Here is a 17,045-nt window from a genome sequence, read left to right as displayed (position 1 = left end):
AGGCAGAAATGGGCTGGCCCAATCCCGGCGCCACCAGCGGATACAAGCACATTTGGGTAATTGGATTGGAGCAATCCTCTCAGTCTTTCCTGCAGAAACCTGGGGCTTGGGCCAGCGCCTGTTTAGACATGAGCCTGTGGACACAGGGAGGATGGGAGGAGGTCCCTCTGCTCCAGGATTCCCAGCCCAGCTGCTGGGAAGAGAAGGCTCAGCAGGCATGAGGACAGAGGGATGGGCTATGAAGGAGGGACAGGTCCCATCCTCTGCCCAGCCTGGGGCAACTCCCGACCCTCATCAACTTCCCAAAAGTTCTCCAAAGCTCAGACATCTCTCAAGATGGTTCAGGCTTCCTTACAGGAGCCAGGGCTTGCCTTGGCCAGCAGAACTGGTCTGGCTTGCTCACTTTCCCACTGCAGGAGAAATTCAGAGTCAAAGTCAGCACTCACCTAGGACCCTTTGATCCTCTGTGCAGCAGGTCTTATGTACCAGCATGCCCGCCAGGTCCATTTCCCAGGGAGATGGGACATGAGATGGCTGTCCTGGTGCCAGGCCCACGTGGTATCCAGTAGCAGAGGGCCTGTCCACTGCAGCTTACCCAAGCAGGCTGTTGGGGACCTCCCCGCCATCTTCAACATCAAATAGGACAGGCCTGACCAAGGTGTCCTGTGGACACCCTCCCCAAGAGATAGCAACCAGCCCTCAGGGAGGTGTGTGAGGGAGGACCTTTGGCTTAGGCCTGTGAGCAGCAGTCCAAGTCTCCCCTCCCCCGTGCTGTGGTGGCTGCAGGTCGAGTCACTACAGATACCAGTAACCCACAGGAGAAACTTTGGTATGGAGCTTCTCTCTGTCATTGCCCCATGCCTGGCCAGGCGTCGCCAGTATATGAGCTCCCGGGCCAGCCTGTGACCACCTCTTCCTCTCCCATCTGGACTTACAGTTGTCTGGGTCCCGAACTGCCCCGGGCAAGTTGCCCTCCCAGGTAGATCAGCCTGTGAACCAATCTGCTCCCTCTATCCAGCGTGGCCTGCAGCCGGGGCTGCTCGTCACAGTCAGGCCCAGTCCGGTCCTCACTGTGGGGAAAGGAACATGTCCATGAAGGCCGGCAGCTTGAGCCTCAACAGGGTGAATGGGTCTCTGTGGATCTGAAGGGCAGTTAGGAGCCTAGAAGACTGGTGGGTGGGCTCAGGCTGCCCCCAGCACAGTGCGCAGAACCAGCTTGTCCCATCTTCAAAATCCACTGAATCCACAGATTAGGGTGTAAGCAGCCAGAACACAGAGGAGCCAAGCTCAGCTGAGGAGGCCCCCAAGGAAGAGGAGGGGAGGTAGGGAAGGATAAGTCCTCCTGATTAGCCCTGGAGGCAGGTAATGCTGACCCCACGTTGTCGGAGATCATGAGATAGGCTCAGTGAGCCTGACCCCTGAGTGCAAGCTGAGCAACCGTGCAGCAGGGAGTGAGGGGGCCAGCCTGAGGTCTCCACTTCTAGGACAGCTTGACTCCCAGGAGCCCCCTCTTGGGGCACTAGGTAGCCTCCAACACTAATCCTAGGGCTCCGGAGTGACCACGAGGACCTGAGGGTGTCTGGGACCCAAGCTCAGCTCTGGAGACTGGGGCACTGGGGCAAGCGGGGGAGGAGGGGACATCCTGAGCAACCAGGAAGCCAATGCCAGGACTCATATTGGGGAGAAACCCAGGAGTGACTATTACTTTAAAAAAGAAACTGAAAGGGCAATCCAGTGTGTGGGATCGAGTGGCTACAGCTCATGTGGCTTTGAGGGACCTGTCACCCCCATCAGAGACGCCCATGGTGGACTCTGCTTGGTAAAGATGGAGAGCGGGGTGTGGGGTGTTCCTCGCCAGGAGGCTGAGCCTGGGCCAGGCCACCCACACTGTCCTGCCCCACCGAGGGCGGACAGACAAGACAAAGGGCCCACAGGTGCAGACTGGGTGCCCCCCAAGGACTGTAAAGCTCTCTGGGAAGTTCCCAGCCTCTGGAGTTTCGCCCCCACTCCCCTCTCTCAAGGGGAAAGTGCAGATCAGACTAATTAATGTGTTGTTGTTTGTTTATCCTCCTTTCATTTCACTGAGACAAAATAATTAACCACAGAGCTTTAGGAACTGGCTCCATTGGTAGCAATCCCCTCTGTGTCAAGTGCGTCAGCAGCCTCTGTGCACAGATGCAGGGATCGCGCAGGAGCGGGCGGGCGGGCGGGCGGGCAGCAGCTGGGGGGCCTTCTGACCAGGGCCCTGGGGATGGCGGGCGGGTGCGGGGTGGGCACGAGGGCCCGGCAGCCACGAAGAGCTGGGATGCTCAGCTCTGCTACACCCTGGAGGAACGCTGTGGTGGCCCCGGCGCTGCCAGCCGCCTCGCACCCACTGAGGCCTGAATGGAGACCAAAACCATTCCTATGGCCAGCCCAGGAGAGGCAGAAAGGTCAGGCCTGGCCACTCACTGCCACTGCAGGCGGGGCTGGGAGGAAGCTTGCCCAGAAGGGTCTCTGGAGCCACCACAGAGGGGAGGTGGACACAGGGCAGCTGAAGAGGGATCCCTGCCCTGCCCGGCCAGTGTGAGGGATGAGCCACAGGGAGAACAGAAGGTTTGGGAATTTCTCTCAGGGGCCCTGTGATGAAGAGAGTTTGCATCCACCTCGAGGGTGAGAGGGACCCCTTGGGGGTGGGGCTGGGCAAAGAGTTGGGGTTGTCTTAGGGTTGTCTCCTCCTCCAAGATAATGGGACCACCAAAGGAAGGTGTAATCAGCTCTTCTGAGCACCAGGCACATTCTGGCCTGAGATGGAGGACTGAGGGACAGTGGTGGGGTGGGATAGGCACTCAGGTGAAGATGGTGTTGGCCAGGCTGGGCCGGTGATCTTGGGCCACTGGGAGAGGAGGGAAGAGCTAAGAAGACCTAGGTGTGGGCCCCCTCCATGCACTTGGGGGTGGTGTCTGGAGGTCCCCAGAAGTCTGGCCTACACCCCTACCCCCAGCACCTTGGTGCCAGCTGTAGTGGCTGCTGGAGCCTTGGGAGAAACTATCCCAAGCCACTGTCCCCACCTGCAGGGCCAGGACCTGCCACTCCTTCCTCTAGTTCTGGTTGAGGCAGGCAGCTCTGCGCCCTCTCCCATAGCTTTCACTCCAGCCAGTCTGAAGCTGGCCCTCCACACACTGCCATGAGCAGGCCCGCTGTGCCGAAGGCAGCCAAACCCACCGGCACAGATGGAACCAGTAGGCTGTTACCCCAACTTCAGGTTAAATTCAAATGAAATGGCTGGGATTTTAAAGAAAGAATAAGTAAGCCTGTCAAATGGCAGGCATGGGAGGACTCTGGACAGCCACTAGTCCCTCTAAGTACTTAGCCATGAGCTCTGGGCCACAGAGGTGACACAGCTCTGCTGGGGGGTTAAAAATCATGTGCACAGAGGGTCAGCAAGCCTGCAACAAACCCTCCAATTTCAGCCACTGTCATTATAAAATTGGTCTCAGGGCCCCAGACCCAGAGCCTTGCCTAAGTTCATAGACCTCTGAATCAGCAGACCCCAAAGTCAAAGCCATTGAGGTTAGGACAGCCCTCACACAGAGCCTGGCCTTCAGAGAGAGACCAGGACCTGGGCTGGGTGTGGAGCAGGTGGTGAAGGTCACTGTCTGGTTTGGGACTCCAAGGCAGATGTCAGGGGTCTCCTCCCATCCTCTCTGAAACAGCTTCCTCAACCCCTGCCCCATGGGGAAGGGGAGAGGGACCCAGTGGCTGGCCCTCTGGCCTCACCAACGTCCTTGACAGTGAGCCTCATTGCCCACACCTCAGTGAGAGGCCTTTCTACTACAGCACCAGACAAAGCCACATGGTCCCTGTGCCCCCAGGCGGATGGCATGGCATTTCCCAGATTAAGCCGAGGTGCAGTGCAGAGCTGTCTGCAAGGAACTGTTTCCCGTGGCTCCTGGCCAGACAGCTGTGGTCTGAGTAGACACACCTGCTTCCCCAAACTCCAACCTTCCGGTGTTTCCTTCAAAGGGATTTCCCCCCGAAGAAAGAAAAATCCTTGTGAAATGTATCCTCCAGAACCAGACACCAACACCAGCTAAGGTTCATCTTAGACATTAAGCTCTGGTCTGGAACGAGCACCCCATTCCCACTAAATCAGCCCTGGAAACACAGCCATGGAGGTGCCCTTAGGTGACAGGTGCGCCTCAGGCCTGGAGACAGCAACCTCCATTCACCCGCCCATTTCTTGAGCTCCGTTGCTGCAGCCCCAGGACCCACCAAGCTCTCAGTGCAACCCCTTCTTTTGGGAAGTTCCTGGTCTGCTGGGGAGGTGGCCGTGTTCCATGAGCATTTATGACCTAGAGCTGCAGAGACCAGACTGTGTACAATGGGGACCAGGAGCCCCCAGTGGCTATACCTAAGCCACCCGGCAAAGAGGGGCCAAGGGGGGGCAAAAGGCCATTCTGAGGAGATGATTTGTGAGCTGAGTCTTAGAAGCGAAGGGGTGAGCTAGGGCAGGGGCAGGGCACAGGCAGGAAGCCACATCCCCCCCGAGTGGGAGAGGGCACAGGTGGAGATGGGGTTGCAGACACGGCTGGCCTGGCTAGGAGACTAAACACCCCAGAAAGGGCCAAGAGAGGCTTTAGAGGGTTTGGGGTATCTGACGGACAGTCAGATTAGACAAAATCCCTCCAGCCCCTGTGTGGAAGATGGCCTGATGGAGAGAAAGCCGAGAAAGTGGGTGAAGCATGATGCAGTCATGGGCCAGCACAGGGGCTGAACCCACGTGGCACCTGGGTCCCGGCTGGAGGGACCAGGGAGGCAGGAGGAAGACAGGCGGTGGGGCTAGGATGGCTGGAACATGGGCACAGACCCCCATGGCGCCAGGGCAGAAGCTGGACTGGGTCAGTGGGACAGTGAGCAGGAAATGAACCCCCCGCAGATCTGGTAACAAAGACTCTAGATTATGCTTATACTAGCTTCACTGCAGAATGATCACGACGGTCTCTGGAGGTTGGGCAAACACTCCAAACTCTTGTTTTTATCAATTCTACATTCAGCGCTGTAACTGCAGCTGGGGGCCTCTGCTAGGCAGGGCCCTGGGGCCTGGAATGAGGCTCAGGCACCGGCTGGGACAGGAACCTGGGGTGGACTCAGTCCTCCAGCAATGGGCCTCAGCTGGGCTCTGGGGCTGGATCTCAGGCTTAGGGGAGAAGCTTGGGCCAGATCCTCACAGCCCCAGGACACTTCTCCAAAAGTCACAGGGACCATCATTCCAGAAAGTTGGTAAGGCCCCCGCAGTACCTAGATCCTGGTTGGTCGGGGATTTCTGGGGGGGGACAGCAGGAGTGGGAGTGTAAGAGTAGTCTCATGATGGAGGATGGGGTGCAGTGAGAGCTGGTTGTGGCTAAAGCCCCTCTCTCCGGGGTCTTGCCAGCTGTATTGCCCCCCACCCTGGGACTCTCTGGCCCCTTTTCTCACCATTTGCTCCCTCTGTTCTGACCTGAAGGATACTCAGTGACAAGCAGCTCTGTTTGTGGCTCTTCTGAACCAGGGTCACCCCTTACCTGTTCCAAAAACACTTCTGGCTGCTTCAGGCCAGTGTTAGGCCCAGGCATCCTCCAGGATCCCCCAGGCTGCCTCCCAAATGCCCACAAAGCTAGGCTGCTCCCAAAATCCTGGGTCTGTTTTTGAGCAATTAGGTCACAAGATCAAGATGGACAGCTAGAGAGGGTCACGTCACCAAGTTGGTTACTGCAAGAAAACCAAACACACAGGGCACCTGGGTGGCTCAGTGGTTGAGCATCTGCCTTTGGCTCAGGTCATGATCCCTGGGGTCCTGGGATGGAGTTCTATTCAGGTTCCCCGCAGGGAGCCTGCTTCTCCCTCTGCCTATGTCTCTGCCTCTCTCTGTGTATACCTCATGAATAAATAAATAAATTCTTTAAAAATAAAATAAAATAGGAAAAAAAAGAGAAGAAAAGCAAATACACACAGGCAGAATACTCCTACTTCTGATGGGGGAGCCAGGAACAGGGTGAAGGGAGGGAGTGGCCCCAACATCCCACCTGCTCCATTAAGGATGAGTCAAGCCCCTTACTTTCTATCTTCCAGGTTCCCCTGCAGGCCCAGTATGGCCCACTGAGGTGAACCATGACTGGCTGGCCAACACTCACCACTGACCACCCAGAGACGCATCTCACCAGGAGGTGACCCCTCCTGCACCTGCCCCCCCCACTCGCCCACCCCTCACAGGAAAGTGCCCGCGCTGCCACGGACACCATGTAGTAGGGCCGGCTGCGGCGCCCAGTGAGCTGCGATGGTTTTGTACACGGCTCCCTTTCCCAATAGCTGTCTGTCCGCCCTGCACGCCGTGTCCTGGGCTCTCCTCTTCCCATGCTACTGGCTGGCGGACCGGCTCGTGGCCTCCTTCATACCCACTACCTATGAGAAGCGCCAGCGGGCGGACGACCCGTGCTACCTCCAGCTGCTCTGCACCGTGCTCTTCACGCCCATCTACCTGGCCCTTCTGGTTGCCTCGCTGCCCTTCGCCTTTGTTGGGTTCCTCCTCTGGTCCCCACTGCAGTCTGCCCGCCGACCCTACATCTACTCCCGGCTGGAGGACCAGGGCTCGGCTAGTGGGGCGGCGCTGCTCAGTGAATGGAAGGGTACAGGCCCTGGCAAAAGCTTCTGCTTCGCCACTGCCAACCTCTGCCTGCTCCCTGACTCGCTGGCCAGGCTCAACAACGTTTTTAACACCCAAGCGCGGGCCAGAGAGATCGGACAGAGAATCCGAAACGGGGCCAGTCGGCCCCAGATAAAAATCTACATCGACTCGCCCACCAACACCTCCATCAGCGCGGCCAGCTTCAGCAGCCTGGTGTCACCACAGGGCAGTGATGGCGTGGCCCGGGCCGTCCCTGGGAGCATTAAGAGGACGGCCTCTGTGGAATACAAGGGGGACGGCGGGCGTCACCCCAGTGAAGAGGCTGCCAACGGCCCGGCCTCCGGGGACCTGGCCGAGGGGGTTGGCCTTGAGGACGCCTGCATTGTGCGCATCGGAGGCGAAGAGGGGGGCCGGCCCCCCGAAGCTGATGACCCTGCCGCTGCCGGGGGCCAGACCAGGAACGGGGCTGGCGGGAGCCCACAGGGCCAGACGCCCAACCACAGCCAGCGGGACGGGGACTCGGGGAGCCTGGGCAGCCCCTCGGCCTCCAGGGAGTCCCTGGTGAAGACGCGGGCCGCGGCGGACGGCGGTGGCAGCGGGGAGCCTGGCGCCACCAACAGCAAGTTCCCCTACAAGGCCTCCGGGGTGAAGAAGGCGGCCGCGCGCAGGAGGCGGCACCCGGACGAGGCCTTTGACCACGAGGTCTCCGCTTTCTTCCCCGCCAACCTGGACTTCCTGTGCCTGCAGGAGGTGTTTGACAAGCGGGCAGCCGCCAAGTTGAAAGACCAGCTGCACGGCTACTTCGAGTACATTCTGTACGACGTCGGGGTGTACGGCTGCCAAGGCTGCTGCAGCTTCAAGTTTCTCAACAGTGGCCTCTTCTTCGCCAGCCGCTACCCAATCATGGACGTGGCCTATCACTGTTACCCCAACGGGCGGCGCTCCGACGGCCTGGCCTCCAAAGGAGCGCTGTTTCTCAAGGTAGGAGGCCGTGGCCCTGACCTTGGGGCTCACATCAGCCTGTTGTAGAGGCACCGGGGGATGAGGGCTGCAGCCAGGGGTCCTTACGCTCTTGGAGGGCTGGGGGGCAGGCGAGGCCTTTCGTGGAGCTGAACCGGTGGGCGCCCAGCTCAGAGACAAGGGTGGAGGGTCCAGGCTCAGACCAACCTGGCCAGGTGCTCTTAAGGGAGCAAGTTCCTCAGATCTCTGAGCCTTTATCTCCTCATTTGGAAGTGGGGGCAACATGATAGCAGATCACACTCCGTCCTGCTATCAGGGCTGTGCACACCCTCATGGGGTAGGGAGCAAGCTTGAGGCCGGAGGGTTCTTGTGGTGCCTGGCCGGTGGTGAAGGTGGCCAGCAGTGGTGGCAGAGATAAAGGGAAGAGGAGGAGGCAGGGGCCCCCAGTCCGTTAAGGGGCAAACGCCAGCTCACATAGGCCCGCAGCCTCTTTGGCCAGCTGCCCCCTCCCTGCTGGCTGTCATGCAGCTGCTGTGCCAGGCACTCTGCCCAACAGCCCAAGGCTTCACTTCCATAGTCACTAATTAAAGTGAATCATAATTATTTCTGCTAATTTGGATGCAATTGGAGGAGTTTTTAGACCATGGTAATTTGGTCATTACCCGTTATCTTCTACTGAGCCTGACACCCTCCGAGTGTTGGCTTTTTGTTCCCTAAGCAAAAGCCACTCTTAGTGTCTCCAGAGTTTCGGGAAGCAACGTTTGGCCCATTGCTACAGGACCCAGACTCCACTTCCAAGTGCTCAGTGGTTCATGTGTGACTCTGCGGGCCCAGAGCTGGGGGTCTTTGACTCTCCATTCTTAGCCTGAGAGGCTGAAATCGAATGAACTCCTCTTACCTTCTCATTTTGGCATATGGTTCATCAATGTTCTGTTCCACGGATATATTTTTGTCTCAGCAGCTGGAGTGACTTTCTGGGGAAGGAGGGGATATGTTGTCAAGCTCAGGATGAGAACGTACCTTCTTCCTTCCACCCACTTTACCACAGATGGTTCATGGCTGGGGACCCCCCCTTGGCCCTGCCCCCAGCCCACACCCTCATCTCCCTCCTGGGTCTGGCACCCTGACCACCATGCCCACCAGGATCACAATAGTCTCTTGGGAGGGTCCCTCTGCTGTGGACTTTCTTCTCACCTCTCTGGTCATTCCTTCCAGGGTCCTGGTCACCTACCCAGCCTTTAACTGCTGATGTTCCTTCAGCTCCTTAGCCTAAAACTGGTCTGCAGATTTGTTTAATTTGGTCCACATCAGTAAAACGTTTCCTGTGTTAGCCAACATTTAAAAAATCAAGATATTCCACATAAAACCCAGTTTGCAACTTCTTTCCCACCTCTCAGATCTCGCAGCACGTGGCAGGCCTCCTGCCTTCTGCCCAGCTCTCAGCCCAAGCTAAGGGGTGGCAGCCCTGATAGCAGGACGACCTGACCCCACGTAGGTAGGCCTCTTCATTTCCAAGTGGTCACCACAGCCAGCCCCACACACCGCCCGGGGGAAGTCACTCCACAGATTCCATTTCCATACATGCTGACGGTTCTCACATTTGTCCCAGCCCGCATCTCTCTCCTGAGCCCCCAGCTCTGTGTCCCGCTGCCTCCTGGACACAGTCCTCGTTCACTTGTCTGCCCATCCCCATCAGCCAGGTTCCACCATCCCCACCTTGACTCCTGCCTGTGCCCTGAGCCCCTCCCCTCTATCCAGGCTCCTAATTTCACTTTTCTTTCTTTCTTTCTTTCTTTCTTTCTTTCTTTCTTTCTTTCTTTCTTTCTTTTCTTTCTTTCTTTCTTTCTTCTTTCTTTTTAAAAAGATCTTATTCATTTATTCATGAGAGACATAGAGAGAGACAGAGATAGGCAGAGGGAGAAGCAGGCTCCATGCAGGGAGCCCAACGTGGGACTCGATCCCGGGTCTCCAGGATCACACCCCAGGCTGAAGGTGGCGCTAAACCGCTGAGCCACCTGGGGTTGCCTCTAATTTCACTTTTCAAATATGTCTGGGTCCACTCCACATCCCCAGCTGCATGATCATGGCCCAGGATGCCATTCCTCCCCATCCGCCTGTGTTTTGGGCTGTCCTTCTCCTTCCCACCCCATCCGCCTCAGGTCCCAGGTCGGACTCCTGCTGTTCATGTTGTGCTGCCCCACGGAGAGGCCCAGCCTTCCCCTGGGCCACTCCACCTGCCCTGGGCTCTGCTCCAACACCCCACCCCCCAGGGGCATCCATGCCCCACTCCCCTTGTCCTGGTCCCACCCTGGTTTGGCCACACCACCCTTGTGGAGCTTTTAGAGCACAGCTGGCACAAGCCAGCTTTCCCTCCATAGGTTCCTCAGCCCTTGTCCCCAGCATCTCGCTGCCTATCTCTCTGGTCAGACAGAAATTAAAATGGGCCATTTGGGCCCCATATACACAGCAGACCCAGCTCACCTGTTGGTGAAAGCGTGCCTGTTTCTCCTGCCTGGAGGAGTGAAATAAATGAGGTTTTGGGAGACAGGCCAGTCCCCAAGGGGCTGGGGCCTGGAAGACAGCAGCTGTGGGTTGTGACTGCAGGTGGAGGCCCATGCTCCCTCCATCTACATCCCTCCTCCCCCCACCACTTACTCTGTGGCACATCTATGCCTGAGGAAAATGTGCTTTCCTGCGCTTGTCGCATCCTGAGAAGGAAGGGACTGGAATTGCTGCTGCCTCACGTGTGGGAGAGCCTGATTCTGGGTCTGGGCCCCTTCTCTGTTGACAGCCTTCGCCCGCCAAGATGCAAAGGCACCACCTCTCGGTGTGATTGTTTTTGCAATAGAAACACAAATCTCTGGAGCTCCGAGGACTCAAGCCGGAGCAGAATCAATCCGTCTAAGCACGCAGTAGTGAAGTGGATCCTGGCAGCTGACGGGGCTCTTGGAGAGCTGGGCTGTTGAGGGAGGGGCGGAGGTACTTGCTGCAAGGGGCTGAGGGACCGGCAGCCAGGGCCATGCTGCTGTGTCTTCCCTCCCTCCGGGCAGTTCCCCTGCGGAGCAGAGGGAGGGCCGAGCAGTACCTCCTCCGTGAGGGCAGGGACCCCAAGTGCTGAGTGAGTGAGGGGCTGACTGACACAGTAAGACCCTCAAATGGGTGAAAAGCCTGCCAAGTCACCAGGAGTTGAGGAAGCAGACAGTAGGGTGAGGAGCTGGACTAGGGGCAGCAAATATCAGACATGAACCTGCCTCAGCCAACCAAGCCTCGTAACTTCAAGTCAATTCTGGTATAATTTTAGTATAGCCTTCCGGCCTGTTGTAAGGCTCTAGCAAGGCGGTGTCCATGAAGCACCAAGCACTAGTGCTCAGTGTCTTATTATTGAGGGGGAACCGTCGCATTGCCCATGAATGCAGGGCGCAAGAGCGCCATCGTGTGGCCTTTGAGGGGCATTGTTGGTTTTTAAAAGTGTGTTTTTGCAACAGAGCACATCAATAGTATGTGACTTCCCGAGACATTCCAGGGGCTGGCGGTACTGAAAGGCCGAGAGGCTGGGGTCTGGATTGTGGGCAAGAGGTGAATGGTAAACATGGGAGTTGATAAACAGCCCTAAATCCAGGCTGCCCTGCCCATTATCAAGTAACCAGATGTTCATTCCACCGGGGACTGGGAAGGGAGAGATGTGCATCCATCCAGGTCAGGAAAGGAGATGAAGAGCTATAGAAAGCTAAGAATACCTAATGATGCGGAAACCCGTATGGAGGAGAATAATGCCAACCTGACTTTGGCAGCACAAAGAAAGCCGGAAGCCTCCCAAAGATCCCAGGGTGGTGGGCCCATGATGTGGCAGAGTGGCAAGTCCAGGCCACTCTTAGTTGGATGATGGGCAGGGTCATGTTCAGCAGATATACATCCCTCAGCCAAGAACTGGCTTCTACAGTTACCTTCCCTGGGGGGTTCCCAGGGTCCTGGATATCATCATTACAGAAAACCCATTCTGGAATGGATTAAAGAAGTTCGAGGAAGACTACTGAGAATCAGGTGGGAGGGAAGCCCAGAGAGAAAGAGAAGGAACCAACCAGAGACCTCTGAGGAAAGGCACCCACCGATGATCCAAGGGAGAATGCCTGGCAGGGAGAGGGGACTCTCCCACTGTGGCCTCTAGCAGCTGCGCCATGACCAGAGGGCCTGGGAGAGTGGCCAGCTGGGCAGCCCTCCCTTACCTCTATGACCATAGCCTTGACAAGGGCTCAGGCTGGCATCAGGGTCACCACTGGGTGCTGTTTTGAGTTGTCTGTGATGTCGTTACACCAGCCTGTGGAGACAGCCCCCAGGATCATCTACACTTGGGCAGGGAGTCTCAGGGGAGCCATCCCGCCCTACTCCACCCCTCCCCCAGAGTCTATCTCCAGTGAAGGAGATGAGCAGCAGGCAAAGACGGAGGTCGGGGCCAGTGCAGCATGAAGGCCTGCAGAGGCTGCTGCGGAGATAGGAGGACTGGGCTCTGGGTAGAGGCCCATGACTTGGGTGCCGTAGAGACACAGGCCACAGCTATCATCCCAGATCGGGGAACCAACAGGAACCACTGCCAAAAAAAGCAGATGAAGGGGCTTCTCATGAAGCCACAGGGGCAGAGACTGGGGAAAGAACAGAGGGCAGGGTCCTCTCACAGTGTCGGGAAGGGTATCAAGGCTCTGCAGCGGGGCTGCTCCCAGAGGGGAGCCTGACTTGGACTTTGGAGGGGTGGGATCAGGTCTAGGCTGTGACTGAGGGAAGGGGAAAAGAACTATCAGACAGGAGTGGACAAGGAACTAAGGAGCTGGCACGTGAGGGCCGTCCACACGGACACTCTGGTAACCAGGAGATGGCAGGGTTACAGGGAGGAAATCAGCAGTGACTTCATCTTTCCTCCCATAAAGCCTTGCATGAATTGCTAGTGGCACTTACCATACCATAGGCTGGTATTTCTTTATACATCTGCCTCCCACACTGCACCAGAAGGTCCTAGAAGCAGGACATGTGCTGTTCCTTCCTGGGCCCAGGCTAGCCAGGAGCTGACAGAGATGAGCTTGTACTCAGAGCAATAATGATTTCATCATCAACACCTCCCCTCCCCCACAACAGGTGCAGGTGGGAAGCACACCTCAGGACCAAAGAATTGTCGGGTACATCTCCTGCACACACCTGCATGCCCTGCCAGGTAGGATCTGGTGGCCCGTGCTTTCCATGGGGAGGGCGATCTGCCTCCTGTGCGCTGGGACAGGTGCCGGGGCGGGGTCTGATGGCAGCTCCACCACCTGGTCTCTATGCTTCTGCCCCACAGAAGACAGTGCCATCCGGTGTGAGCAGCTGGACCTGCTTCAGGACTGGCTGGCTGATTTCCGAAAATCTACCTCCTCGTCCAGCACAGCCAACCCCGAGGAGCTGGTGGCGTTTGATGTCATCTGCGGAGATCTTAACTTTGACAACTGCTCCTCAGGTGAAGTGGTGGTCCTCCCCACTCGGGGCCTGGGCTCCAGTCACAACTGGAAAGGCTTGGGTTATGCAGCTGGAAGAGCTTCCTGCTCCTCGTGAGCATGTGGGTGAGATATTAGCAAGACTATGATTTCTCTGCCCCCCAGAAATCCTAAAATGAGAAGAGCCCACGCTCTGCCTAGAAAGCTCAGAGGCCTCCTGACTGGAGACAAAGAGATGCCCTAAAAATGAACTTCTGACAGAGAAGGCTCAGGGCCTCTGCAACTCAGACAATGGGCGAGTCAGCTAGCTCTACCCACCAAGCCCTCAGTCATCTCTTGCTTTGCACCAGGCATGATTCTAAAGGCTGTTTGTGGGCCGGCTGTTTCATTTAAATCTCAGAACAACCCTGAGAGTGAGCAGGGTGTTGATCTACAGGGGGGGAGAGGAAGCAGAGACCCAGACAGGCCTGTAATTAGGCCAAGGTCACACAGGCAGGAAGTGGTTGAACTGGGATTTGAACCCTGGCAATTATGCCTTTAACCATTAGTCTAAAAGACTTTAACCATTAGTCTAAAAGACTAAAAATCCATCATGGGTCAACTTTAAAATAATTGACTTAAATAACTAATTTGATGATCATGCCGGTCCCAGGGACCTCGTGGGAGTTTGGGCAGCTCTGAGCTTCCCTTGGCCCAAGAAGCTAATGTGAGGAACCCCCACTTCCAGCCCCCCCACCCGTCCACTGGCTCCTGGGCTCCTTCCACACTAGTCCCAGCCCCAGGAAAAACCAAAGATGAGTGTGGGACATGGGGTCTATGAGCTAAGGCTTAGCCCTCAGTGAAGGCAGGAGACCCGAAGGGCCCACCTGGAGCACAGGAGGTGCCCTCACCTGGTGGCAGCTGTTTCTCTGAGTTCACAACCAGGAAATCACCCTTTGACAATGATGGCAGCTCCATGGGGGTGGGGAGAACAGTGCCTACTGTGGAACACACAGCCCCGACTGGAGCCCTGCAGTCCCCTCAAAGTCATATACCTGGTACCAGCTCCAAATGCTAGTGCTCTGGGGATCTGCTGAGTCAGGGTGGGGAGGCGGCACACCAAGGAGGAGGCTGCCAGAGGGTGTTCCACCCAGGCAGGCCCCACTTGATGCCTGTCCTTCCTCTGGGGCGGGGCGGGGGGTGTCTCTGGCTCCACGAGTTGGCAGGACGAACTGGAATCCAGGGCAAGTCACCCCTCACTGAACCTGGGCACCCAAGTCTGTGAAGGCAGGAGTGCCTGTAGGGGTAGCATCAGCCCACCGCCCTGTAGGGTTTGCTATCAGATCTGGGAAGGCTCAAGATCACTGTACCCTGGAGCCCAAGAGGGACCATGACCACTGTCTTCGGGAGAATAGCTCACCCCAGGGTTGTGGGGAGGCATTCTCAAGGACACAGAAAGCCAGTGACAAAAGAACCACAGGTTCCTCTGGGACCACAGAGCCCACCCAGAGGCAGGTCTCAGGGACTTGGTGGTACGTAGTGGGAGTAACTGACTAGAACCAGAGGCAGGCAGCCCTCCACCGCAGACGCTCTGAGTCCCACAGCATTCCCACTCTCCTTCCGTGCACAGACGACAAGCTGGAGCAGCAGCACTCCCTGTTTACACATTACAAGGACCCCTGCCGCCTGGGGCCCGGAGAGGAGAAGTCTTGGGCCATCGGTGAGCTGGGGCTGGGGGCATGGTTGATGGGGCTGGGGGTGGGGGGCACTACTGTGGCCTGAGCCCAGCACGCTGAGACCCAACACTATCCCAGAGAGATTTGAGGACCTGGCCCCAAGGTCCCACGGCAAAGGGAAGGGGCAGGAAGCCCTCGCTCGTGCCTCCTGCCCTTGGGCGGTGGGCTCCTGGAGGCTGGCTGGGCCCTGCCCACAGCAACCACTCTCACCTCCCTGTTCCCAGGTACCCTGCTGGACACAGACAACCTCTACGACGAGGAAGTGTGCACCCCTGACAATCTGCAGAAGTAAGCAGCCAGCAGCCATGCTCCCACTGGTGCAGGGGAGGGTGGTTCTTGGGGCTGCGATGAGCACTGAGCCCTGTGGAGAGCTGGGCTGTGCTGGGCAGACAAGGGAACACAAGGGACTGAAGCTGGGGTGGCTGGAGACGGGACCACCTTTCCACCCCAGGGGCTGGTCTGACCAAGGAGAAGCCTCCAACCAGGACAAGGGGCCTGAGTGGCATTTCCTACTTTGGCACCAGAGTCCAGGCTCACTTTAGAAGAGCCTGGCCTGCCCTGAGCCCCATCCTGTGGAGATCCTTCTGGGAACAGGAAAGGGACCAGCAGCTCCCAGGGTGAGGCCGAGGGCTGTCAGGACCCCTGTGGAAGAGCCGTGGGTATGGCATCTGCCTGGCAGCTGGTAGCTACCAATTAGGCAAATTAAAATATAAGCAGAGCTAACACAAACCAGTTGTTTTCAAAGTAGAGACAGTTCCATCCCAGCCAAACTTCATACTGGAATCTGATGAGACTTCCATAAAGGGCACATTTGAGAGGCCAGCAGCAGAACCAATTTATAACTCACAGCCTGAGACTGCACAGAGTCATGGCAGTGGCTCCTCACAGCTAATTTGAGCCAATTAATTAGATTATAGACTAAATTTGAAACATCATCCTATGCCGAGAAAATTATCTTTTTATGAGATGATGATTTAAAAATGACTATCAGTAACTCTTAGATCATTGATGCTGGAATTAATTATCAAAGGCAAAGGACAGTAATGGATTATATTTCTGAGATGTAATGATGTTCTGCATGTCATTAGTGTATTTATTTCAGGGCTGATAAAGACCTTGTAGAAACCTATGTTTGCTGGCTGTGTGTGTCCAGGCGCCCCTTCCATTTGTCCAGGCATTAGCCGACCTGGCAGGCCTGTGCGGTGTCTATTGGTGACTGCGCCTGCCCTCTGCAAGTCTCCCATGAAGGCTCTCCACAATGGGTGCTCCAGCTCCAGAGGAAACCTGGCAGGAAGGGAACAGCAGACAGGAAGTCAAAAGACCTGAATTCAGGGTGTTAACGCCCCACTTGAGCGCCTTGCGCACCCTGTAGAACCTTGACCCACATCACTTTCCTTCCCCCAAGAAATGGGATGGCAGTCATATCCCACATTGTTTTAAGTTTTATTTATTTTTTTTAAGACTTTGAGAGAGATGGCACGTGTGCTCATGTGCACAAATGGGGGGAGGGGCAGAGGGAGAGGAAGAAAAAGACTCCTACTCACTGAGCAGGGAGCCCAACGTGGGGCTCAATCCCAAGACCCTGAGATCATGACCTGAGCCAAAGGCACTTAACTGAGTCACCCAAGCACCCCAAGTTTTATTTATTTATATAATCTCTACACCCAATGTGGGACCCAAACTCACAACATCAAGACCAAGAGTCACATGCTCTTTCTACAGGTGCCTTCCAGGTTCCTTTCTCGGGATGCCTGGTCTCCAAGTCCTGGGGCCCACAGCAATCATCCTTGTATCAGAGGCAAACCCAGGGTTTGGTGGCATAGCTGCTCAGAAATAGACTGACCCAAGAGTCCAGTCCTGGTCTAGGGCCTGGGTACTCTCCTGGCAACCCCAGCCCACTGATGACCTGAAACAAGGCACAGGAGTGGGTCCCTGCAAAGACCCTTTCCCAAAACAGGCCCCTCCAATGGCTCCAAGTAAAGCCCCGTTTAGCACTTCTGTCCCCAACTCGGCTCCAGGTTCTGGACAATTCTGTGTCCAAGTTTCAGCCACAGCCAAGCCCGAGGTGGACAGGGGATACTCCTGGACAGACTCTGGAGTCGCATAGCTCAGCCAGGAACTCACAGGCTCAGACTGAGTTTCCCTCCACCCCAGTCCCTTGCTGGGTCCACAGCGAATAGATCTTAAACACAAGGGTTTGGTCTGAACTGCCTGTCTCACTGAGGATGAGAACATAGCTACATACTTAGGATCTGGGGACCGGGGAATGGG

General features: G+C 56.6%; 1 protein-coding gene across 1 annotated transcript in view; it reads left to right on the top strand.

Annotated features, from left to right (window-relative positions):
- The window catches only part of SMPD3 (sphingomyelin phosphodiesterase 3), an 82,665-nt gene that overhangs the window by 62,237 nt on the left and 3,383 nt on the right, over positions 1–17,045 (top strand). Inside the window, exons 3-7 of the mRNA XM_055304993.1 lie at positions 6,091–7,624; positions 12,728–12,803; positions 12,927–13,082; positions 14,669–14,758; positions 14,999–15,062. Coding sequence (XP_055160968.1) covers positions 6,296–7,624; positions 12,728–12,803; positions 12,927–13,082; positions 14,669–14,758; positions 14,999–15,062 — 1,715 coding nt within the window. The 5' untranslated portion in view covers positions 6,091–6,295. The remainder of the gene's footprint in view (positions 1–6,090; positions 7,625–12,727; positions 12,804–12,926; positions 13,083–14,668; positions 14,759–14,998; positions 15,063–17,045) is intronic.

This window comes from Nyctereutes procyonoides, unplaced genomic scaffold, assembly GCF_905146905.1.
Source record: "Nyctereutes procyonoides isolate TBG_1078 unplaced genomic scaffold, NYPRO_anot_genome, whole genome shotgun sequence".
In the NCBI taxonomy this organism is placed as follows: domain Eukaryota; kingdom Metazoa; phylum Chordata; class Mammalia; order Carnivora; family Canidae; genus Nyctereutes; species Nyctereutes procyonoides.
This window is presented reverse-complemented; position numbering and strand designations above follow the sequence as displayed.